At 49.7% G+C, this 26421-nt stretch overlaps 1 protein-coding gene across 6 annotated transcripts in view; it reads right to left on the bottom strand.

The window, feature by feature from the left end:
• Positions 1 to 26421, bottom strand: part of TMCO4 (transmembrane and coiled-coil domains 4) — a 96835-nt gene that overhangs the window by 3808 nt on the left and 66606 nt on the right. For all 6 annotated transcript variants that reach the window (XM_060310235.1, XM_030876385.2, XM_030876374.2 and 3 more), the window contains 2 exons: positions 11665 to 11782; positions 4193 to 4310 (listed from right to left, as the gene is read on the bottom strand). In XM_060310235.1, coding sequence (XP_060166218.1) covers positions 4193 to 4310; positions 11665 to 11782 — 236 coding nt within the window. The remainder of the gene's footprint in view (positions 1 to 4192; positions 4311 to 11664; positions 11783 to 26421) is intronic.

Here is a 26421-nt window from a genome sequence, read left to right as displayed (position 1 = left end):
TCCCTTCTGAGCAGTGGAACATTCTGGCATGGCTGATGCTGGATAAAGATTTCAGCCCAAGACCATCTCCCTGGCTGTCTAGACTGAAGTCTGCCACCTGTCCGGATATGCTGGATGTCCCTGGTGCTGAGAAGCCTCCCTGACCTTCCCACGCTGGTTACGGACCCTTCCTGGGGCTCCCCTGCAACAGCACTCACTACACACCATCGTCTTCATCTGCTTGCCTCTGTCTGTGTTCTGATAGACCGTGTGGGCTGAGGAAGTGCACACCTCTAACTCACCTCTACTCCCCACATACAGCCCTGTACGCTGTGGGTGCTCAGGGTAACCAGAGCCACACAGGATGAATGGGCCTCAGCGCTTCTGGTTTCCTGCCTTGCAAGACACCTTGACTTACCCAAACCAAAGCTGCTGCCACCTGTCTCTGCCTGGTCAACAATTTCCAAGGCTATCAGGCCCCCTGGGGTTCCTTTACCTCTTGGGCCTCAGTTTCCTCCTCTGTAAAATGGGGCTAATAAAGATACGTACACCATACACCATGTGGGCTGGTTGTGAGGATTCAACGAGATAATACACGTCACAGGCTTATTGGCCTAGAGTTGGAGGTCACTGGCTGGAAGCCACAGAGGTGCATGAATGCAGACAGTGTGAACGCACTGGTTAAGAGCCCAGGCTCTGAGGTAGGTTCCCTAGTTCATCTGGCTCTGCCACTCACATGCAGTGTCCCTTCCTGCGGCCTCAGTTTCTATACCTGTACAATGGGGTTATTATCCCTACTTCATGGGACAGCTATGGGGATCAAGTGACATAAGGTCTGGAAACCATGCAGACACTGACTATTGTTGTTATTATTGTTATTATTCCTGAATGTCTATTGTGTGCCAAGCCCTGTGCTAAGCTCGAGAAGCCAGCTGGCCTTCTCTTGGGACACCAAGACTCCAGAGACCCTGGGCTCTGGAGAAACCTCGTGACGTGGCCCCCGGGGTGGCAGAAACCCCCACCCGCTGCAACCCAGTCCCCACACAGGAGAGCCTGAAAGGTGGGCAGGCAGCCTGGCCTTTGTCTGCTCCGTTCACCAGAGATGCCCTCTGCCTGCGACGGGGCCTGGCCCTGGCTCACGCCTGCTCAGGCTTGTCCTGAGATCAGGAGCCGCCGCAGACCACGTTTGTGTCCCGTGGCTGACGCTGGGATGAGGCTCAGAGGGCTCTGCCCACGTCAGCCCGGCAGGGAGAAGGAAATTCTCCTGTAGAAGGTCCTGTAGGTTTCTGCTCCGAGCACAGGGCAGCCAGTGCTTCGCAACAGCAGTCACGAGGACTGTTTTGCCAGCAACCTCTCTTCCAGCAAGAATTTTCAAGGAAAAGAGGAGGGCAGCACAAAGGCAATGCTAATTACCTCTAATTACCCAGAAGAGGAAAGCACTGCTTTTTGTGACGTGCTCCTAATGCGATAAAGAGCTATTGTTAGGCAGGAGCTGGGAAGCTGCCGTGAAGGCAGTCTGAGTGGAGAGAGGAGTCTCTGAAGCTGTGGTCCCAGAGGCAGAACTGAAGGTGGACACAGGGGCAGGAGACGCGGGAACCAGCATTAAACGAGGGCCTACTGTGCACCAACCATCTCGCATGTGCCCTGGAAGACAGGTGATATCTCTTGTTTCTAGGATGAGGAAACCGAGGCACAGAGAGGTTCAGTCACTGGCCTAAGGTCACACAGCCAGTATACCAGTGGCAGAGCCTGGATTCTAAGCCAGGCCTCTCCAGCACCAAAGGCTGTGCTCTTCCCACTGTATCCCATTCAGGGGCTTCCCAGGGCAGAAACTATCTTTCAGGGGCTTTGTAGCATTTAAAGGAAATTTTCATTTGAAAGGAACATTCAGCCATTCCTTTTCACATTTGATTCCTGTGGCAGAGGAAGACCCCTGGAGTGGTGAGGCATCAAGTCACTTCTCCCCTTCACCCCATCAGGGTACAGGGACCCTCAAACAGGACAGAGACCCCTGGACATGGGCCAGGAGGCATCACTGAGTCCTGCTGTTTCCTGGTCTTGTTACCCAGCTTCCTCACTCCCACAGGGAGGTGTACAGCACAGGCTCTGGACCTGGTTTCAGAGACCAGATCTATGACTCTCTGGCTACACCGAATCTATTCTCTCAAGCCTCAGTTTTCCAGTCTGTGACTTGGGGATGCCCAATACCCACTGTACGGGATTGCTGTGAGATTGACATCACGTGAAGCAAGTCTATCAGGGATAAAGATGATCTAAGGAGATGGCTCTAGGGCTTGAAGTTCACGTCTGTCCTGGGAAGACTGCCTCTTGAATTAGGAGCGATAAGTTTCATGGGTGGATGAGTCTAGAAACTCTTCTTATTCTTGGACCAATACCGGCCCCCAAAGCTGCCGGTCGGGAAGGCCAGGACTGCTTCACTCGTGTTGTCTGGTGGGTCACGACTTGTGAGCTAGGGCCCTGGGAGTCTGGGGGAGTGAAGATATAAGCCAGGACAAATTGGCCCCAGTGACATGGTGGCAGGCTGGGTGGGAGGCCCAGGGGACCTCGGGGCAAGGTCACGGCCCACAAGCTTCAGTGGCAGCAGTGCCTGATAACGTTCTGGTTTTAAGTTTTTGCGCTAGAATCCCCCTGTGCTCTCTTCAACCCTCAGTCAAGTTTCAATAAGCGTGCAACCCAGCATTAGCTGTGCTGGGGGTGGGTCAGGGTGCCCGGCTTCCCCTACGACGAGGTGCAGTGTGTGTGCGTGCGTGTGCGTGCGTGCGTGCATGCGTGTGTGTGCGTGCATGTGTGTGTGTGTGTGCGTGTGTGCGTGTCGCCGGGCCAGGCTGCTGTTGAAGCTGAAGGGAGAAGCCAGGGTCCTCCGGGGTGCCCCTCCCCAGGGGAGTTTTCAGATGCCCAGGGAGGGGCCTGGACTGTCTGCTCTCAGGTAGGATGGTGCGGCTGGCTCAAATCACTGACGTGGTGCCTGGGGAGTTGGGTTGCGCTCAGGAAATGCTCGGCACCTGATAAACGGCAGCCGGCAATGTAATAGTTGGAAAACAAAGTTCCTGTTCTCGTGAACCCTGCAACCCGGGCATCTTCACTGGCTGAGTTTGCCTGGGGACATACCTGCAGCTCAGTATATCCTCATCCTCCTGGCAGCTGGCACCTCTGCCACTGGTTCTCACATCTACCCAACGGGGGCGATGCCCACTGGCTTCAGTCCTGCTCAGCCCTGTCCCTGCTCTGTGACCCTGGGCAAGTCCCACAGCCTCTCAAAGCCTCAGGGTCCTCATCTGTACAGTGGGGATACGGATACTGCAAAAGGTTTAGGGCAGAGCTGGGCATCAAGTGAGTGTCCACACATGAAGCTATTATTAACTCCCTACGACAGACATGTGGTGGGTGGACGAGGTTCCTTCAAACCCAGAAGATGGCTCTAGAAACTCAAATTAGGTTTGTGTAGCTGCTGGGGTGGGCTCCCTCGCATTGCATTCCATTCCCAGCAAGAATTCTTTTCATTGTCTGCCCTGCCTAGTCTGAGATGTGTAAGAATCTTTGGGGAGTGTGTTTAAAATGCAGACTTTCAGGCTCCACCTCCTAGAGACTGATTTAGGAGGTCTGGGTAGTGGGGCTCTGGGATCTGCATTTGAAATAAACTCTCCGGATGATTCCAAGGTGGGGGAACACACTTTCCCTGCTCTGTATTCCACGGTTTCACACCCTGGAAATTGGGCGCTTCTGCTCTGGTCCAGCCTGAATGCCTCCACTTGTGTCCTCTGGTTGTTTTGGTTACTTCCAGGAGAAATAGACTGTCCTGACCAGTAATGTCGGCTGAGGGAGTGAGTGGGGGCGGTGGGAGGAGGAGTGGGGAGGCGTAGTGGGAGGGCAGTAATATAGGGGCAAGAGCATGGGCTCTGGAGGTCCAAATCCAGGCTATTAGTTGCTAGTTGTGTGATGGGAACTTTTCTAAGTCTCAGTTTCCTAATCTGTGAAATGGGGATAATAGTGCCCGCCCCAGAGGCCTGGGGACAATGCCCCAGCACAAGGATGGTGCCCATGAACAGGAGTTACCTCTTCCCAAATGAATTCTCATGACCTCCCTCCTCTGGGGTGGACTGAGCCCGGGCCAGTGTCCCTGGGACCTGGGTAGCTGGGCTGGAGTAACGAAGTGCCCAGCCCTCCAGCCCCAGGAGGGACAGGTGATACTCACCATGGAGGACAGGTCCACGTTCTCCACCCTCTTGTCCTGCAGCAGCACGGGCTGTAGGCCAGCCACTCGGAGCTTCACGGAGGACGTGCGGTAGACAAAGCTCAAGAGCCAGTCCCCACTGTGGGCAGAGAGGATGGAGTGAGAAGGGGCGGACGTCAGCCTCGGAGGGCCCTGCCTCGCCCTGGGGGAGCCTGGTGGGACGGGAGCTTCTGTGGGAGACCAGGGCCCCGCTGCACCCGTGTATGATGGTGGGAGTTGCAGCCACTAGCATTTTGGGAGCATTGCCCAGGGCGTGGCAGCTCCAGGGAGGCTGCTTTGCTTCCTGCTGGGCCCCCAGAGCAGAGAACAGCGCTGGCCTGGTGGGCAGTAGACGAATATCTGTTGAGTGAGTGACTGAGGAAGCTGGGTGAAGTTCTCCACAGTCTGCATGTGGCTGGGTGAGCTGCTCTCAGCTGGGGAGGGTTTCCTGTTCCCAGGGTGGGGGGTGGAGGCTGGTCCAGGGCTCCCTGGGAGACGAAAGAAAGGCAGCAGGGCGTCTGCCTGGGGGGAGAGGATCACGGGGAGCTGGGGCCACCATGCTCCGTGGCTTGGAACTCTGGGTCTGGGCCCCCATCTCTCTTTGAGCTGGAGGGACCAGCTGTGCTTTCTGAGACAGGTCTGGCCCAGCCTGCAGCTCTCCCTGCCCTCAGCCACCTAGGAGGTGAGCGCGGCCCCCCGAGGCAGGTCACAGCCCTGGAACACTCCTCCACTCTCATGGCTGCTGTGAACACCACGCCCTGCCCCCTATCCAGACATAAACCCTGCACTCTGGCAAGGAGATAACCCCGGACACTCTGTGGCCCGATTCTTCAGGTACACCGAGCACTGTCCACGGGAGGCGTGGTCTGTGGGGCCCATGGGACAGCCTTGCCCCTCGAACCCCTGTGCCCTGTCCGGGGTGAAGCTGGGCCCCTCCCTCAGCAAGTCCATGCACGTGGACGCCTCTGTTCCCCCTCTGCCTCCAGGGCTGAGACCCCACTTAGCACACTGGGCGTCTTTTGTTTAGACCGAGTCCAACTCCGGTTGCAGGGCCATTTGAGCCCATCGTTTTTGTGCGCTTATGTGAAAGAAGGGCCCTCCCTCCCCGCGTGTGCGGGGGAATGTGCTGAGGGTCAGGAGTCCCCAGCCTGCCCGCGTGACCCTCTGTGCCCACAGGCGAGGGCCCAAAGCTGTCTGGGACCCAGGGTGCTGTGGGCTCTCCAGGCCTGACCCTCTGGGATCTCTGGCCACATGGGTGCCTGTGTGGTTACCACCCTGGAAGCCTCTAGAAGGCTGGGGTCCAGAGTTGAGGGGCTCTCAACAGACCTTCCTGCTGTGCCCCACCCTGAGCTCATCAGCCTGTGACTCCTTCCCTGAATTGTCTACCAGGTCCCTTGAGCAGAAGCCAGCAAAGCCATGTCCTAGGCCTCCCTTCCCGCCATGGCCAACTTATCACGGAATCCTGCAGATTTGTACTACCTGCCCCTACTCCCCACTCCCCCAAAACCCATCCCTTCTGCTCCAGCCCTGAGATCAGGCAACTCCCCGCCCAGCCCCCCACGGACAAAAGGAACGGCCTCCTCCTCGCTCCTGGCCTCACCTCTCTCCAGCCACTGGGGTCTTCAACTCTCATCCGACCATGGCCCTCTCCTCTCAGAAGCCAACCTTGACTCTCCACTACCCACAGGCCTTCTCTTCTATAAAATTCCCTAACTGCCAGAGAGCAATGTTTGCACGTCGCAATGGTTACCCTAATATTGAAGGCCCAAGAAACACTGTCCCTCAGAATGATGGCTAAGGGGAGAAGAAAGGAGACTGACTCAAGTTGTTTTATTAACTAATCGTGAGGCTTACATGCATCCAATACGGGGTGTGAGGGAGGCCCCTTTGCGGTTCTGACATAGAAAGCAAAGGAGCAAAGTCAGGATTGTTCCTTCCCAATGATCCGTCTTAAACTCTACTTACAATGTTAAATGTACTTATTCATACACATGTAGGGGCAGGACAGGAACGTGTTAGAAGGTTCCACATCCTCAAAACTGTGCTAAGCAAACCACAGGGCCTTTGCTGGCATTCCAGACCCTCTGTGCCCAGCATCTGTCTCTTTTGCCTGGGGTGGGCCACGAGCCCACCCTCGGGACCACCCAGAGCCAGTCCCACCCTGTCAGTTACCAGCTGTGTGACCTTGGGCAAGTTGCTTGACCCCTCTGAGCCTCAGTCTCCTCGCTGTAACCTACCTTCCGGGGCGGGCAGGAGCGTGCAGAGAGATGGCACGTCGTGTACCCAGTGCTCACACACGTGAGCGCTCAGGAGGTACCGGGTACGATGATACCTCCCGCTCTGGGCCTTCGTGGGCAGTGTGGCCTCTCTCCTGCTCCGCCTACTCTTCCAGGCTCTGATGGGCTCCTATCCATCTTTTCAAAATTCAGCTTGCATGCCACCTCTCCAGGGAGTGCCCCTGAGCCCTTCCACTTGATAGTATTAATCCTTTATCCCTCACGTGACTGGTGTATGCTCCTCTTGTGACCTTTGTTACATGTCCTCCGTGTGTCCGTTCCTGGGTCTTTTCTTTTTCCGGGCAGAGAGCTTGTTGAGGGCAGGACTGCGCCTTAGTGCTGCATCCTGTATCCTGAGCAGAATCGGGAACTCCCTTGCGGGTGGGAGGTGGGTGCAGTGCCCAGCAAGCCAGGCGTCGATGGCCCTCCAGGCCAGGCGGATGCATACAACTGAACCTTGATTCACACCGCATGACCTGGTGAAGGGTGTGCCATGGCTGCTGACAGGCCTGGAACCACTTGTGGGCAGGGGGTCCTCCCCGCTCCTTCTACCATTATCCCCACACGGTACTGGAGCAGAGACCACACAGGGAGTCCTCCGGGGGCTCAGAACAAAACCCTCTCATTGCAGATATCCCAACTATCAGGGAGACAGTCTCACCTGAGTTCACATCCTGGCTCTGCTGTGTGACCTTGGTGAGGCACTTGACCCTCTCTGAGCTTCAGTTTCCTCACAGTATAATAGGGAACAGAATCACTTGGCCGGTTGGCTTCCAGGGGGTTCGTGAAAGCCAAAGCAAGTTAACAAACTTGCAAAGAGCTTTATTAATGTACATGATAAATTTATAAACATATATAGTTTGGGAGTGTTGGCCTGAAGCTCCCCCCAGCCCCTCATTCCACTCCCAGTCTTTAAGTAGGTTTATGGCAACTAAAACACTTTTGGGGGCCAAGAATATGAATTCCTGGTCAGTGCTTAATTTAATCAAAAAATTACAGTTATTGTTTCGGTCTGTGCATTCCTTCCCTCTTCTCTCCTTCTTCCTCCTCTCCCCCTCCTCCTTTTTCTCTCCAGAGAGATGGCTCAGGATCTCACAAAATAATGGAAAACCAAACTTATTAGCCTCAGGTTCTCAACGGAACAGATGGGTTTAATAAGATTCTGCTGCTTTCATATTGCACACATGCAATTTTAATTCTTTCCCTTTGCTGTTTATGAAAGCATCAAAAAAATCGTGTGCTGCGAATATGCCCAGTAATAATAACCGCTATCGCTTACTGGGCGCGTATAAAGCGCCAGCCTTCATCTTACATAATCTCATTTAATCTCCCCAGAAGCCCTGTGCAGGAGGAACTGTTATTCCCATCTTACAGGCAGGAATACTGAGCTTCAGATTGGTTTGTCCAAAGCCACCTGAGTGGTAAATGGTGGAGCCAGGATTTTATCTGAGGGCTGTCTGCCATCAATGTGGTGGCCATTCCTTCTCTTTTCTTGTTTTTAATTAATTAATTAATTATTTTTTAAAGATTTTTATTGGAGCAGAGTTGATTTACAATTTGTGTCAGTTTCTGCTGTACGGCAAAGTGAATCAGTTACACATATACGTGTATCCACTCTTTTTTAGATTCTTCTCCCATACAGGCCATTACAGAGTATTGAGTAGAGTTCCCTGTGCTATACAGGAGGTCCTTATTAGTTACCCATTTCATCTAGAGTAGTGTGTATACGTCAATCCCAATCTCCCAATTTATCCCTTCTCCCACCCCTTACCCGCTGGTAACCGTAAGTTTATTTTCTACATCTGTAACTCTATTTCTGTGTTGTAGATAAATTCATTTGTACCCCTTTTCTAGATCCCACATATAATCAATATCTTCATTCAGTATGACAATCTCTAGGTCCATCTATGTTGCTGCAAATGGCTTTACTTCATTCTTTTTTATGGCTGAGTAATACCCCATTGTATATATGTACCACATCTTCTTTATCCATTCTTCTGTTGATGGACATTTAGGTTGCTTCCATGTCCTGGCTACTGTAAATAGTGCTGCTATGGACATTAGGATGCTCTTTTCTTGTTTTTTAAACTGTCCTTACTTAAAAAATTAAAGTCTCTTTTATTAATAAATATATATACATATACACACACATATATAACTGAATCACTTTGCTGTATCCCTGAAACTAACGCAATGTTGTAAATCAACTACATACCAATTAAAAAAAAGTCTCTTTTAAGCCCTACCTCCAATCCCTGTCCACTCTTCAGGGGTGACCACTGTTATTAGTTTCTCATGGTCCCTCTGGACCTGCCTGTCCATTCTCAGACATACAGATACACATGTGCACACGCAGAAACGTTTTCCTTTGTAAATGGGATCACAGTACCTATTGTCGCACTTGCTTTTTCCCCCTTAACGGTTCCCCTCTTTGCGGTCATTCAGGTTGTTTTAATTATAAATGAAGCTGCAAGGATCCCCTTTGTGCATCTATCTCTGTGAATGTATCTAGTACAGCAGGATCCCAGAAGTCAGAATCTGCGGGATCAGAAGATTGGCACATTAACAATTTGGATAGATTTTGCCAACTATCCTCCACTGAATTCAGCTGCCACCGACAGGGTATGACAGCGCCCATCTCTCCACATCTTCACCAACACTGAATGTTATTCATGTGTCAGATGTTCGATAATCCGACGGATGATAAATAGTATTTTACTGATTTTAGTTTGCATTTATTTCACTAATAATGAGATTGGGTACATTTCCAAAAGTTTATTGACTGTATTTATTCCATGTTTATATATCCTTTGGCCATTTTCTTTCTTTTTATTTTTTAGGCTGCACCATGAAGCACGTGGGATCTTAGTTTCCTGACCAGGGTTCGAACCGGTGCTCCCTGCACTGGGAACATGGAATCTTAACCACTGGACTGCCAGGGAAGTCCCTGGCCATTTTCTAATTTTTGTTTATTTATTTATTTTTGGCTGTGCCAGGTCTTCGTTGCATGTGGAATCTTGAGTGGTGGCATGCAGACTTCTTAGTTGCAGCATGCATGTGGGATCTAGCTCCCCGACCAGGGATTGAACCTGGGCCCCCTGCATTGGGAGCTCGGGAGTCCTAACCGCTTGACCCCCAGGGAAGTCCCTCTGGCCATTTTTCTTATTAGATTTTTTTTTTCTTATTGATTTGCATGAGCTCTTTGTCTTTGTTTCTTTGTTCTTTCTACCATATCCTGATTCTAAGAACTCAGCTTAGAATATGAGTGATAAAGCCATACTGATTGGCTGAACTCCCGTGTCCCGGTTAACGCCCTCTATCCAAGGCTAAAGACGATCTTTATCTTTAGCTCTGAACTAGACATGGGCTAAATTATCAAAATGATAAAGACTTCCCAAATCTCTTCAATTCACTTGCAGGTTCTACTTGGGATGGCTGGGCTTAGATCAAAATTAAAGTTAACTGGCTTTGTGACTTAACTTCTCTGGGCCTCAGTTTCCTCACTTGTAAGATGGGCTTAATAATACAAACCCCTTAGGGTTTAGGGCACGATTAACGGAGCAAATGACAACAGAGACAGGATGTGGCAGGTGGTAAGAGTCTAATACTTGTCATATCCACTCCCCCATCACTGCATTATTGCATTTTTCATGGTTTTTTTGGAATAACTGTCTGTTTCCATATGTGTCTTTTCTGCTAGACGTGAACTCCTCTTGTTCATCTTTGTAGCCCCACGTCCAGCAGGACGTCTTGGGCATGTATGTGGGATGATTCTGAGTTGCCCTTAACCTCAGGCTGGAGCCTCTCCCTCCTTCCACCCTGACCTATATATTCCTTAGAATCAGGAACCCAGCACTCTCCTCTTTCTCTAGGCTTTGCCTTTCAAATGATCTCACCTGTCCTTCTGGCTTCAGCCGAAGCTGACCTCCCACTGGCCGTCGCTCCAGTTTGCATCTCTCTCAGTTCCAGCGCTGCATCTCCAGATGCCCTGCTGGACACTTCATGTTCATAGCCCCGTGAGTCAGCCGTTTCCCCAAGTCTCACCTCCTGTCGCTAAATGAGTGTGCACCACACTTGGGGAAAAGCCTTTGGTTTCAGAGCTTCTGGATTTGGGTGTCGCAGACAAGCCCGGAGCTGCCTGTTTCCTGCCTATTTGCGCTGCTGCGTGCGAGGTTGCACAGGGCCAGGTGGGGGCTTGTCCCTGTCGAGGTTCCAGCTAGTGCCTGGCGCGAGGTTGGCGCTTCGATGCTGCTGCTGATGAACGGTAACACCATCTGTCACTCACGGAGCAGGCACCCACCATGGGCAACTCTGTAAATCGCTGGACTATCATCGTAACCCTGGGGGGAGTCACTACTATTATCCCCCCTTCACTGATGGAGAAACTGAGGCCGATGTTAAGACCCAGGTCTGTGCGATTCCAAATCCCTGTTCTCGTGTTTATGCTGTCACCTCCCTCCTTTGCCTCATCTGGAGGCTGAAGGGCCCGGGCATCCTCTCAGGCCAATCTCCTGAGGTCTCAGCGGGGGCCTTCATCTTCTCTTCTTCCCCAGAGTCCAGGGCACGGCTTTGGCTGAAACCTCTCAAGTCCTCCTCACAGCCAAGCCCAGGGATGCCTCCTTTCCAGCCCCACAGCTGTCAGTCTTCACAGCCCCCCTCTCTTGCAGGAGGGTCTGTCGTGTGGTGTGGGTGCTGGCTCCCCCATGGCTGTCAGCCCTGCCCCAAGACACTGCTCTGAAAGCTCAGCCTGGACGTTCCCCACTCCCTTCCTGCGCTGCCGGATAACCCACACGCGAGCTCCCCAGTCGGCGTTCAGAGACCCCCCATTTACGGCCCAATCTTTGTTTTTCAGTCTCATCCCACTCACCCTCTTCCCCCAGATCACGGTGACCAGCCTGGCCTCTCGTGTCATCCTGTAAACTGGGCTCAGGCCCGACACAGGGAAACCTTTCTTAGGATCTGTCCCTGCTGCCCATCATCCTATGGGGATAGATGCTGCCCAGGTCAGAACACCTGGCCCGGGCCTTGCTTCTAGTAGGGCTGGTGTCCTACCGGTCCCTGGGATCCTCCAGGACAAGGGCCTGGCCTCCAACATCTGTGTCCTGGGCACAGGGCCTGGACACACTAGGTGCTCAGTAAGCACTGTCACCTCCTCACAGGCACAGGGTTTGGACAGACCTGCAGTAGCCGTTGACGATCCTTCCAGATACCACCTTCCGGAAAGGCTCCCAGTGCTTGGCTTCTCCCTCCACGGGCGCGCCCAGCAGGACAACGTCCTCGATGATCCCTTGGCAATCTGGAGAGAGACCCCAGAAATGACTGTCAGCACCCCTGGCCACAGCGGGTCCTGAGAGCGACTCTCCAATGGTGGTGGAGGAAATGGATGTCACGTACACGCGCACACACGTGCATATGCACACCCACACTCACGCAGACATGCACACACATGCTCAGGCACCTGCGCAAACACAGTCGTGCACACAGACACACACACGCCCACACAGTACGGTGGCTTCCATTTACTGAGTTCCAGGCCCTCCAGCGCCCGATCTATTCCTGCAATGCATCATCATCCCCATTTCACAGTTAAGGAAAACGAAAGACATTTTCAAGATCACATGGCCAGTAAGTGGCACGGCCCAAATCGGGACCCAGGTCTATTTCCACCCTCCATGAAGCTCGCAACTGGCCGTGGACTCAGATGGGGTGTCTCCCTTTAGAAGGGACTGATGGCCCCTAGCGCATTGCACGTGCCGGGCAGGAGACACCACAGCCTTCCTCTGGGGTCAGTACAGCCTGGCGGGAAGGTGGGAGTGGAGAGGAGAGGGGGACTCAGGATCCTGGGACACGAAGTACACGCAGCAGCTGCACTGACCTAGTGGTTCAGAGTATTTTAGGCCAGGGCTCCTCTGAGCGCAGCTCGTGGATGAGGGCTGGCCCGTGGGCTGTCTGTCTTGTAAGTATAGATCAGCAAAGCAGCGTTTCTTTGATCATCTTGCAGACTGGAAACCAACAGCTCACACATGGGAGTGCAGACCGCACTTTGAGAAGCACTGCTCTAGACCCCTGGGGGTGCACGTGCACCTCCACCCCCAGTCACCCCTTGACCCGGCTCTATTTTTCTTCTTGTCACACCTCACTTGTTTACGTCTGTCTCCTCCTCTAATATCTGGGTTCAGGGAGGGCGGGGCTCCGGCTGCCTTGGTCACAGCTGTATAGGACAGTGCCTAGTCTATAATTGGAGCTCAGTAAAGGTGTGAATGAATGAATGAGTAAATATATTGCCATCCCCTGGGACAGCCAGGATATGTGCTTTGCACTTGCAAAGCCCTGGGTTCAAATCCCGGCTCAGTAACGTCTGAGACAAGTCACTTAACTTCTCTGAGCCTACAGATGGCTATGGTACTGCCTTGGTGGTCTTTATGGGGATGAAATCATGGTGGGGAAAACCCCAGCATAGTGAACACACAGTGGAAGTCAGTGTCTCCCCGCCCCATCCCCTGTCCTGTGCCCCTGCCTCTCCGCAGGTTCTGAGCCCCCCCAAGTTTGGGGAGTAGCATAATCCGTGTCATTCCTGGGGAGTGGGCCCCGGAGGGACAGCTCAGCCAGTCCCACCACTCTCTCTTGCTGAGGGACACAGGACAGGTGGCTTCCTCTCTCTGGGCTCCGGTTTCTAACCAGAGTGCGTCTGTTTTCCACTTGGGCTGTTGTGTCAGAGTTTGTCTGAGTAAACGGTTCCAGGCTAACAGGAGTTTGAGAACCCCTGTGCTCCTCTCTGGCCCTGAGTTATAAGATTCCAGGGCACAGAATTCTGATTTCACTCCTCTGTTTCCAGGGATAGGATAATCTGGCAGAAGGATGGAAAACTTCAGGAAGCTGGTAGTTCGTGTTGAATTGCAAGGATGACTCAGATACTGTTTGATGTAAGGCTAGTTCAGGTGCTTATGCTGTTGGCAAGGCTGTAGCTCTGATTCTGACCCCTTCTCTCGGCAGAGGAGGAAACACGGAGTCTCAGAGGGGGTGGGGCATGCCCACGGTCACACAGGTAGTGAGAATACAGCCGGGCCCAGAACCCGGCACGGGGAGCTGTCGGGGCCTGGGGCCATTCTCTCTGCTGTTTACGGGTAACAACTCAAAGCACAGCGATCGCAGGTGGGCTATCATTGCTCCCACGGTGCCAAACGGCTGTGGGCCCAGGGTCAACGACTGAGCTTAGCAGCTCTCTCTCGACGCCAGCCACTCAGGGCACCTGCCCTGTCCCCCAGAATCTCTCCATCTGAGGAGCTGGGACAGCTTCGCAGCCCTGGGTGCCGAGGCCTGGAGGGCTGGGACCTCCTTGTGGCCGGCAGGGGAACTGCAGCATTCCCTATCAGGTTACCCTGAGCAACTGTCAGGATCCTGTGACTAGCCATCCGACAGGTGTTATGAAAAGCAAACAAAGGTAGGTGTCTTTTGCTGAGCTGAGACTAGTAGCTGAATCTCACAAAACAGTCCAGAACACAGTCAGACCAAGTCGGGGTAGGTGGGGAGCTGGAAACACATTTACCTATCTCTGAAGCCTGGCTTCAAACTGCCTTTCTAGACCTCTTCCCCTTTATCCTCAGACTGCTGCCACGGTCAGATGTGCCTGTCTTACGTTTTAAAAGATGATTTGCTCTCTAGGAAGTTGCATACCTAGAGAGAAGCCACGTGGCAGGCTCTTGGTAATGCACAGGTGTTAGCTTAGAGAAAGTTGGTGAGAATCATTTTAGACCCACCCAAGGGAAAATCCTGTACTGTTCCCGGAATGAGACGGTCCAGGAGGGGAAACCTGAGTTAGGAAAACTGGCTGCTGAAGTAGATGCTGGAGAAAAAAATGTCAAAATTCACTGTTTGGTCCAAAACCTTATAATACCAGAAGATTTCAGCCTTCCAGGTAAAATACAGAGAATCCTCACTCAGGTACCACTTTTAGTGTCAAGCAGTCCCCTTGCATGGGCACAGATGATCCGTCACATCATGACATGAGTTCAGCGCAGAATACCCCCGCTTTTCAAGACCAACGCAAGAAACTGGCATTTAACATTTTAATAATAACGAACATAAGATGACCTCACTGTCTTTTTCCTGCAGGGACCACGAATGTTTGCTGAAACATGTTGGGATGTATTCCTATATTGCTACCACCAACTTTTCTTCTTGTGAATTTTTAAGGTGTTAAGATATAGTTCCATAGTTTTATAAATAGTCAGGGATCCAAGGTGTATCAGTCACCTTCAAGTTCAGGACTCAAGTTCAGGTTCAGCTTTTGGGCTTGGATTGCTCATGTTTTAAACAGTCTTGTGTATGTTATTAATATAGTACTTTTACTGTTGAAGTTGGAGGCCTTTCATTCTTATGCCTTTGGCATTAACGGGGCTCCATCCCTGGGGCAATTCAGAAGAAAAGCTTTATTAGTCCTGTCTTTATCCCTCCACTTTCAGTCCTTTTTTTCACTCACGTATGGTGAGAAACATTACCTTCCCACACTGTCTTTGCTCTTACCTCTTAGTTTCATTCCTTTTTTTTTTTTTTGGCCACACCCCGTGGCTTGTGGGATCTTAGTTCCTGACCAGGGATTGAACCTGGGACCACGGCAGTGAAAGCACTGAGTCCTAACCACTGGACTGCCAGGGAAGTCCCTCTTTTTTTTATTCTTAACACAGGACCCAAAGAGATCCCTTTAAAATTTGAGTCATAGGCATGAGGTACCTTTTGGGGGTGCTGGAGATGTTCTACAGCTGGGTCGTGGTGACGGTTTGTACAACTCTGCACATTCGCTAATAATCACTGAATTGTACACTTCAAATGGGGGGATTGTGTCATATGTAAATGACACTGCAGGAAAGTCAGATCATTTCACTCCTGTGCTCAAAACTCTCCTGTGGGATCCATCTCTTGTGGAGTCAGAGTTAAAGTCATTTCAACAGCCCTCGAAGCCCTGCGTGACCTTCCCCACACTTTCCCCTTGCTCACTCTCTTCCAGCCACACCGGCCTTGCTGTTCCAGAACATGCCAGGCCTTTCCCTTGCTGATCTCTCCTCCTGATACGCTTCCTTCCAACATCCACAAGCCTCACCCCCCAACCTGATCCTTCACCTCTTTGTTGAACTGCCACCCTCCAAAGGGAGGAAGATGCAACCTCCCACACCTACCAGGTGCCCCATCTCCCTTCTCTGATGTATTTTTCTCCACAGCACTTGAGACCATCTGACTTACTGCCTATTTTACTTTCACAGTCTCTCCTATGATCTGTCTCCTACTACACGTGAGCTCCTCAAGGGTTGAGCCAGGGAATCCCCAGTGCCTAGAACAGCAACTGGCACAGATGCTCTGCTCAGTAAGTATTTGTGGGATGAATGAAAGCAAGCTGTGGGACTCAGCAACCCTTCATGTTGAGAATACATGCAAAAAGTTTATTTTTTTAATTTTAAAAATTTTCCTCCCAGTATAACTTCTTCCGAGAGGCTCTAGTTGAGGATCTCTGTAGACTGGATAAAAGCAAACGAAGAGAGCTGACTTGGCTGAAAGTAAATGGAAGAGTATTTAACCAGGGTTCTCAGCTCTTCAATTGCTGGTTTCCAGAGCTCTGCTCCAGGGGAACAGATGCTACTGTGACTGACTGCAGTCTGCAGTGGGCAAGAATAATGACCAGTCCTTCCAAAGCTGACTCTGCCTCAGCCTCCTCTGCTGGCTTCCGACAATGTGACCCAGAGGCTCGTGGTGACCCTCCCAAGAAGCACCGACATCACCTGTATTAACAAAAGTCCCTTAGGCTTGGCCTACATAATAAGAAGGCTCAGGGTCTCCAGACTCTTCAGATGATTCATGGTACAGCTCAGGGTGCCCCATCTTTGGGGACAAAGACCCAGCAACTTCGAGGGCCTAAGAAACTACACAATTGTGAACTGCTGTCGTCCAATTAAATGTCTCCCGTCTCACACAGCAGGTGTCATGATTCTAAGACTGTATCAGATGCTGTTGCAACTCACAGAATTCCTGGATTCCGGTAGTTTGTGGTCATTACATACTTTTTCCACCAGGAGATGCTGAAAGTGGGATGACTGCCATAGGCAGGGCTGTGAAGTGTTTGCCTTTAGAAAGGGCTTAGGTTCAAAAAGGCTGGGAATCACCAGTCCAGGGGAAGCGGCTTGACCTTTGGCACAAGAGAAATCTGTGTTCAAATCTCGGTTGTACGTGAACTGAAGTCAGTTATTTAATAACTTGGAGCCTCAGCTTCCTCATCTTTAAAATGGAGAGAATATAATAATACTGATTTCCCAGGGCTGGCGTGAGGTTGTATGTTCAGGGCGGTGTCTGGCACACGGCTTGGTCCGTGGTGTCCCCTGTTATTCCCGTGCAGATGATCAATTTGGCAACTAGGTAGAAATGCTGGGCATGAGGCACTGTCTTTGGAGATGGCTCAGCCGTTATAGTCACCGTGCCTGTTTCTAGCCAGCTGCTAACTGCAGGCACTATTTTAGGAGTTTGTTGTGGGGAGTGGTGATGCCAGGCATCTGGTAGCAGTGGACAGTAGCATCGGTCTCCTTCAGAGCACAGCCTCTAGAGAGAAGCAGCTGAAGAGCTGTAAACAATGGTTAAACACTTCCTCATTTACTTTAATTTTTTTTTTTTTGGGCCGAGCCACATGGCTTGAGGGATCTTAGTTCCTTGACCAGGGATTGAACCCACACCCTCGGCAGTGAAAGCTGGGAGTCCTAACCACTGGACCGCCAGGGAATTCCCAAAATTTAAAAAAAAAAAAAACTGTGGTGAAATACACCTAACATAAGATTTTCCATCTGAACCATTTTTCAGTGTACGGTTCAGTAGCATTAAGTATAGTCACATGGTTGTGCAACCATCCTCACTTGCTTTTATCACTCAGAATTTAGATAAATCAGTTTCTATCTTGTCAGCTGCTCTTATCACTCCTTCAGCAGTTCACGCCAATTCCTGATATGACACTTTTACCACCTGGCGCTCCTGGCAGTCTGGAGACTGTCTTAGCTTTTCAAAAGAAAACCCAAGAGTTGAGAATAGGCTGTTCTTCACAACGGCAAGAGTCCCTTTACACTAGAGCCTTGGCCTTGAAAATCATATATAAACTGAGCTTTTGTTAAACTAAACATTCTTAAAATGTACCAAGTAGGGCCAGCTCTTTCAAAGCGTCCCACGGAGAATCCTTTTGTACAATGAGGGAGGACCAACTGTCACTGGGAACAACCAGTCCCAGCTTCCCCTCTGTCATTCTGTCCTCTCCATACAGTGGGCTTTCTGAAAGTGACGCAGGCCCAGGCAGCGCTTTCCAGGTCTTTCCAAACACCCTCCTCTAGGAGTTACACAGAAATCTCATCAAACGGCCAGAAAGGCAACATCACAAACTCCCATAGGCCTATCACACTGTCAGTAATGAGATTCTCCTGGGCTGCAAAGACCAAAGTTTGAGAAGCAAAAAGGAAGGATTTTCTCCCTCCTGGCGGGGGGTCATGTGTGCAGTGAGTGATAAGGTGGGAAACGAGGGAGGAAATGATCTCCCGACTGTGAGTCCAGAAAACAGACCTTGAAGTAAATGATATGAACTGCATCTAACACAAAACGAAATCCATTCCAAAGATACACATACGCCCGCATGATAAACACACAGACGTGGCCAAAGGGAGAGGGAGAGGGCAGGAGCCAGGCATAAAGGGAGATGAAGGGAGGCTTTGACTGTCCCCCACCCCTCGACGCCCCCAGTGGAATGAGGTTCACACTGGAAAGAATCGTTTAAGGGAGCCCGTTTGGATATATTATAAGGATTTGGGATGAATTCTTTATGGAAGGAGTAAGCCTTCATCTCTCCCTTTTGATTTCCATCCCTTTCATCTGGCAAAGTGGTAAGGCTGTTACTAGCATCCCGGGACCCACAAAATTAATCTGCATATGCCTGACCTCTCCTGGAGGTGTGTGGGGAGCGGAGGGCTAAAGCCGGGTCTGCCTGAGGACAAAGCAACTGATAGATGCAATTCCATGGAAGGGAAAGAAATCCCATCAAAGGCGATGTCTGCTGTCATGGAGATGAAAAGAGCCCGTTGACTGAATGACAGTCTGTTCTGCATTTCAGCTGGTATCTAAGTGACAGCCCAGAAATAGTTTTCAGCTAAGTGGGAGTTTAGGAATTCAAGGGTCAGGATGTTTAAATGTATCTGAGCTTAGTGACAAACTCTTTTGCCTTGGCTTTGTCCTTCAAACATCATGGACAGTAATGTTGGTCAACTTCTTAGGGGCTGGGAATGAAATTGGAGAGAGAGATCTTACTGCAAAGTTGTTTTTTTTTTAAAAACAAAGTTCTGGTATTCTATTTCTTAACCCCCCTCCTTCTTTTCTTTATCTTCATCATCACCATCATCACTGCTTACCTCGGGATAGGCTAAGTGCTTTATACATATATTATTTCATCTACTTCTCATAATGATCCTAAGAGTTAAGCAGTACTATTCCCATTTTATGATGGGAAAAGCTTGCCTCAGAGACAGTAAGTAACTTGCCCAAGGTCACAGAGTAAGTGGCAGAGTGGAATTCAGTTATTCCTACATTTTCTCTCCTACTCTCCTGTCCTACTTCCCTTTGCTATGAAACATAATCTTGACTTAAAACATATGTCTTTTGATAACTGTGACATCTTCTAAAATTGTATATTAAAAACAGAACAACACACCCTGCCAAGATGAACAGTTCCAATTTGGCTGAGCCAAGAGATGCACTAGCAGGCTAGACTTTGCTAGAAGATTCATATCCTGATGTGGACACCACACCAAAGGCACACGACCTTCTGCTTTGGTAATCTCAGGAACATCTGCCAAACCAAGTGGGCGAAAAGATAACGCAAAGAAAAAGGAAAAGGGGGTCCACATGAAAGATGACACACTTTCTGTTTTCTGATGGAGAGTTATGGCAATCCACCTACACCCTAACACCCAAACTCAATTCCCCATCAGAAAGGTCAAACTGACTAAGACGACATAACTTGGAAGTACAGCTGCTGGTAAACTGTAGGCTGTGAGCCAGTATAAAACAAGCAATTTCATTATATATACGCGTATACATAAATAAAACGTCATATATGTTCTATCAGCTAGCTATTGTTGTGTAACAAGTCATCCCCAAACTCAGTGGCTTAAAGTAACCATTTGTTATTTCTCATGATCCTACCAGTGGGCTAGGCAGTTCTGCTGAGATTATCCAGGCATGCTTGATCCCACTGGGCTCACTCATGTGTCTACAACCAGCTGGTAGGTAGGCTGGGGGCTGGCTAAGATAACTTGGCTTTACCCCATGTTATCTCCATCCTCCAGTGGGCTAGTCTTGACTCGTTCTTAAGACAATGGCAAGGTTCTAGGAGGGTGGAATCCATGTGCAAGGCCTTCTGAGGCCTAGGCTTGAAACTGACATGATGTCATTTCCTCTACCTTTTTTAGTGAATGCAAGTCACAAGGCCAGCCCAGATTCAAGGGGTGAAGAAACTGACTCCACTTCTTGATGGGAAGAGCTTCAGGGTCATATTGAAAAGGATGTGGGTACAGGGAGGGGTGGAGAAGTAGGGCCAGTTTTTGCAATCAGTCTACCACAGATAATACACAATATATCTAAAACACTGCAAAGTACTGATAGGTCACGTGCAATAAGCAAAGGGTTAAAAATCCCCGATGATACCAGTACTAGATGAATGTTTCTTTGAATTCTCACTTAGTGAGAAGGGGAAGGAGTGGGAAGAACACTGGGTGGGAATAATGCCAGGGTGCTGGGGTGGCCCAGCTGGGCTGTTTCCAAGTGGCTGTTTTCAGGGATGTGGTTTGGGGCCCCTGAGTGAAGGCAGGATCCACCTAGAGAACTGGAAAAGTAGGCCAAAGAATCCTTTAGGCAAGATCAAGGTGGGGTGTTCAAGTACTGATCTCGATCAAGTTCAAGATCAAGCACAGACACCAGATTCAGAGGGCCAGAGGTCACAGCTGCAGAACAGGGTCTGGAGGCTCTTAGTCAATTATGATAAAGGCAGCTAGTGTTTACCAGCATGGCCCTGGATTCTGGGAACAGGGCTATTCTCTCTGTGTTATCACAGTAATATTCATTGTTTTTTGAAGTAGATCTTTGAGTAGGTATTGCAGCAAGGGTCTCTTAAAGGTAAACTTGCTCAGTCTTTGAAAATACCTTTTGGCTTCCATTTTGAATGATAGTTTAGCTGGATATAGAATTTTAGATGGACAGTTCTTTTTCTTTCTTTTCTGGCTTCTATTGTTTTCAGAAGTCTCATCAGTCTAGTTGAACTTTCTTTGTAAGAATCATTTTAACAAAATCATTTTTAAAGTAATCATTTAAATAATTTATCTTTGGAGTTCTGCAACTTCACTATGATGTGCATAGGTGTAAAATATTTATCCTTCTCAAGACTCATGTTCCTTGAACCTCAGGAATCAAGTCTGGAAAACTCTCAGCCAATAAACGGTATCTCTCTCCTACTCTCTTGTTTTTGGAGTTGGTATTAGGCAAATGTTGAACTTAACTTCCCTTTCCTATCTTCTCTTTATCTCTCTGGGATGCATTGTAATTTCTTCAAATCAATCTTCCAGTTCATTATTTCTCTCTTTAGATTTGTCTAATCTGTTGTTTAATTCATCCACGAAGGTTTTTTTTTCTTTTTTTTTTTTTCTTGTGGTACACGGGCCTCTCACTGTTGTGGCCTCTCCCATTGTGGAGCACAGGCTCCGGACGCGCAGGCTCAGCGGCCATGGCTCACGGGTCTAGTCGCTCCGCGGCATGTGGGATCTTCCCGGACCGGGGCTCGAACCCGTGTTCCCTGCATTGGCAGGCGGATTCTTACCCTCTGAGCCACCAGGGAAGTCCCCATCCACCAAGGTTTTAATTTCAATGACTGTATTTTCATTTCTAAAAGTTCCATTTGATTTATTTTAAAATCTCCCTGTTCTTTTTTCAATGCCTTACTCTTTCCACTTATTTTTCAATGTTTTAATTTATATCTTTAATAATTGTAAACCTGCTTATTTTTTGAGGGGGAGCTCTTTCAAGCTGTTCTATTAGACTGAGCATCTAATCCTGATGTTTGTTTGTGACTTTCCCACATGGGTTCTTTTCCCCCCCATGTGTTTTTTAAGTCTGGAATACGAGCTCATCTTTAAAGCTGCTCTTACATGGGAATCTGTGTAGTTTGGATTGAGGACCTAGTTTTCCCCAGACTAGTCTGGTGTCAATTTTTTGACTTGGGGAACTCCTGGATCACGCAGGTGGTATAAATGTGAACCCTAAACCCGAGTGAGGCATGGCCCTGTGTCTCTGAATTCCCCAAGAAGACATATTTTTTCCCCCTAGTCAGGGCAACATGCTTATTAATCTGGTTTTCTGCTCCCTCCTTGTTCCTCACCTCTGGTGATTTCCTTTACTTTTTGGGAGCCCAGCTAAGCATTTAAAGAGGTATTTGCTATAGTTCATCTAGCATTTCTGGAGTATTTGTAGTGAGAGAATTTTCAGGCTGATTAGTTCACACTATTGCCACTCCAGAAATTGCTAATATAGCTATAATATTTCTCCACTGTATGTTAACCATCTCCTCTTTAAAAGAAAAAGGATAGGTCTCAGGCTCAGGGTCTTTGGCAGGTGACAACATCATGCTAGATCTTAATATGATTGTTTTATTTTTAATGTTTTAATTTTTTAATGATTCTTTTCATGTATGATAATACTCGGTTTCCAGCTGAGGTAATGATTCCTTACAAAATAAATACATTTAGGTAAAGATTATGAATTGATATAAAAATATTAAATTGGAACACCCATGCTAAATAGAAACAACACAAATCATGATCCTGTATGATAATGCCTGTGGTTGGGAACCTGGTTGTGAACCCACAGTGGTTATTATCATTCTGCTAGCGGTTACAACCTGGTGTCCACAGCATTGGCTATAGTTTAGCAAGTCTGAGTCCACTGAACTTTTGATGTTCTCTGGGCTACAGTGTCAGGTTTGCTTTCTGACAGCAGTTATTTTAAAAGGTGGTCATGTTTCAACTGGGTCATTTACTTAATGTGACTGGATCCAGGTACAAAATAAGATTTCCCCATGGTTGCTTCCTCTTACCCCCTCCCAAGCTTTACAACCCTTTATTCCGTTCCTGAAGCAGATGGCACAGTGACTGCTGGTAAGGAACAGTCAGGGCAGAGATCACTGATAAGGCTGCTGGTAGTAATGTCTTTCTCACGAACTCCGCCATCTCCTTGCATGAATAGCTCTGCCAACCCGTGGAGCCCCGGATCGCTAAGCGGCTCAGACCTGGCAGCAGCCTGCATCTCTGAATGTCCCCGTGAGCATGAGTGTGTGTCCACGGACCTCCTTAGCCTGAGCCCAGGTCCCCGGACGGGTAATGGGAGATACCCATTGCTCTTCCTCTTCTCTGCCAATGACTTTCTCCACATAGGTCTGCCACATGGCAGGGGCCCCCCCAGTGATGTCTGGGATGCTGTGGAATTCTCAAAAACAACCCCATCTGAGTTCCCTTCCATCTTAAAAAAAAAAAAAAGTGCCACAGGACCGTGAACTTGTATACTTTTGGTCATTTAAAAAAAAGATGACATCACTAATGGGATCTGATTTTTCTTTCTTTTCTTATAAGAAATTCTTTTTCAGATCATTTCCTCCTGACTTTCATCTGGGGATAAAAAAGTTCATTGAAATAACAGCACACTTTGGGCAGCGGCTGCCAGGAAGGTCCAGCCATACTTAGGCGGGCAGAACTTCTGCTCTGATAACGTGTGAGCAGGGGTGTGATGGGCCCTGCACTGCCTGGGCTGGGCCAGACCACGCCTCTCCATTTCCTCATCTGGAAACTGGCCCAAGAATTGCTAACTTGCAGGGCTGTTGGGAAGGGGCCATGGGATGATGTCTGGAACCACCTGTGACAGCAGGTACTTGGTAAATATTAGTTCCTCCTCCTTTTTGTATCTTGTTTTTCTTTTTTTTGGCCATGACGTGCAGCGTGTGGGATCTTAGTTCCCGTACCAGGGATCGTACCCAGGTCCCTGGCAGTGAAAGTGCCGAATCCTAACCACTGGACCGCCAGGGAGCTCCCCTACCCACCACTTTGTATCTTTGATGCCTAATAAATGCAAACAAGGAGAATGTAGCTGGGTGACATGGAAATTCTCAGAAAGCAGGAGCAGCTGCTCAGTTCTTCACAAGCCCTCAGTGGAAGGCAGCCGGTAGACACTCCCCAGCGAGCTCTTGCTGGAAACCCACTCCATGCCGGGCTTGTGAAGTGCACGCCCCAAGAGTGACCACAAGGTGGTGCTGTGGCAACCACAAATGCTCCAGGCGCCTCCTGGGCCTGGCACTCCTCCAGGACCTTGCTGGAAGGCCACCTGCCAAGGGGTGAGCTGACCACAGCCTAGAGCGCCCGCTGCTCCCCGGGGTCCCTGAGAGAAGCCCGCTCTAGATCTGACTCTGCCTTTTTTTCCCTGGCCCTGCCTTTTACTAGCTGTGCAGCATGGACAAGCTGGGTAAACACTCAGCTGTACAATGAAAGGGACAGGTCCACGGTCCCCACGGGGCAGTGGAGAGAGCCCTGCTGGGGGAGTCAGGCAGGCCTAGGGCCTACCCAGGTTGGCTGTGACCATCAAAGAGACACTTCATGGGAAGGGCCTGGCAGGAAGGGCACTCAATCAACTGGCTTCATTTGCTGCAGTTCAACAAATCCTCTTAAGGGGCATCTAAGGCTGGGCCGAACCGGGGGCTGGAGATCCTGGCCTCAGGAAGCAGAATGAGAGAGAAGAGTGGCCTCCGGGACCAGCAGATGGGCGGATCTGCGCAGCTGCAGGCAGGATGGCTGGGGATGGAGTGGGGAGCACGCTCTGAAGGGAGTCCCTCCCCACCCGAATTCTCCGCAGGCGGGGATGGGGTCTGGCTGATCTCTGACCCCTCTGTGCCCTGCACAAGTCCTGGCACTTGGCAGGCCCTCAGAAGATGTCTGCTGATTGATAGATAAATACATTAAGAGAAAGTGCTGACATGAAAGACTCAAGTCAGAGCCTGCGTCCGCTCAACAGTCGAGCCCTGGAATCCTGGACCCTGTTCATCTCTCCCAGCTTACTTCTCCCAACTTCCCAGCAGCCATCTTGGCTCAGGTTACCTGCCCTCCCCATATCGTTCACTTCCTCTCTCTGGATCTTTGCTGTTGCCAGTCTCTGGCTCTAAGGCCTCCTGTCTCCCTCACAGCTTCTCAAGGCTTACCTGTTCCTCAAGGCCTGCCACCTCCTCCTTGAAGCCTTCCCTGCCACCTGGAAGGAGAAGGCTCCCTCTTCTGAACTGCTCAATGTCTAGGCCATTGCAGTGAAGCATGTGGTACTGTTAATCTACCTTTTTTTAAGGCTGGATTGCATTCTCTTACCTAGATTACAGGCAATTTGAGGGTAGCAAGCTTACCATAAGAGGCAGCAGAAAAGAAGGGTCAATAGGAAGCGGTTTAGAGTCAGACGCATCTGGGTTAGAATCCCAGATTTGCTCATTACTGGCTGTGTGCCTTTGGACAAGTCACAAAACCTCCCTGGGCATCTGATTCCTCATTCGTAAAAATGGAAAATGTAACACCTGCATCCAGGTGTAGTAATGCTCACACCTCTCAAGGTGACTGGAAAGATCAAGGTGGATTCTGTTCCTACCTGGCACACAGTAGGTGCTCAATAAACATCCGCTCCCTTCCCCCCTCCCCATCTTGGAACGATGGCTTCTCATTTTGAAGATGAGCAGCTGTTCTCCATCAAACTTCTGCAGAGAAATGTGGCAGGAAGAATAAAAACCTTGCGCTCTAAGCTGTGAGCCAGGTTCGGCAACAGTCCCCTGAAGCCTCAATCTCCAGCAATTGCTAAATTACAAAATGTAAACTCCCCCAAATAAGACTCCAACTTGGGGGACCTGTTGCCTATTTACATTCTTCCAAGTACCCAGGTGCTCAAAGCTGAAGACATCGTTATCTCCTGTCTGAGTGTCTGCAGACGCCCCTGCTACCACCCTCCTGACAATTAGGCAGCACCTCGGAAAGGTCATTCCCAGCCATGGCGTCATCCTCATGGTTCCGGGTTTGTAACCTTTCTAGCTAGCCAAAGGCAGAGCTGTTTGAAGTCTAACGGCTAATGAAGTCTGAACCTGGGCACTTAGCTCCTGAAAGGAGAGGGTGCAACACTCAGACAGAGTGAGTCAGGTTGAAATGGAAGGTCTTGTTACCCCTGGAGCTCGCATCTCCATGTCCCCTCACAGAAGTGAGAAACAGGCAGTCAGTGCTTTCTGCTTTTGCTTTGATTGCTAGGAAATGAGTAGCTGAAGGCACAGCTCAGTAATAGCAACTGGGTAATAACAAGAGGATATGTAATGACAGTAACAGGGACAAAGATAGTGGCTACTGAATGCCTACTATTTGCCAGCATTCTGCTAAGTGCATTACATATATTATCCCACTTAATCTTTTCCATCAAGCTCTGAAGAAGCTATTACTAGACCCATTTCACAGGCAAGGAGACTGAGGCACAGTGACTGGGTACATGTGCTCAGCTAGTAAGTGGCGGAGCTGGGATTCAAGGCCAGGCCTGGCTGCAGGGTCCACTCTGCTGTATTTGGGCTTCCCAACTGGCTCATGCCTCCTGTTCACATCTGTGTTTTTTTGGTCCTGATGTTTTATATTTATCCGTATTTCCTGAGAAGTTCTGCAAATCCAGGAGATGGGCTTTGCATAAATAAATAAATGGATGTCTGAGTAAATGAGTGAACCAAAGATGGAAGACGCAAAGAATAAAGAGGAACATAATAGAGACCTGAAAGGTCAGATTTCACACAGGGACATCTGTGCTGGGGTGGCAGGGATGGAGGCCCCCAAACTC

The sequence above is a fragment of the Globicephala melas genome, chromosome 1 (genome assembly GCF_963455315.2).
Source record: "Globicephala melas chromosome 1, mGloMel1.2, whole genome shotgun sequence".
Classification (NCBI taxonomy): Eukaryota; Metazoa; Chordata; class Mammalia; order Artiodactyla; family Delphinidae; genus Globicephala; species Globicephala melas.
The sequence above is the reverse complement of the archived record's forward strand: the minus strand, read 5'-3'. Positions and strand labels throughout refer to the sequence as shown.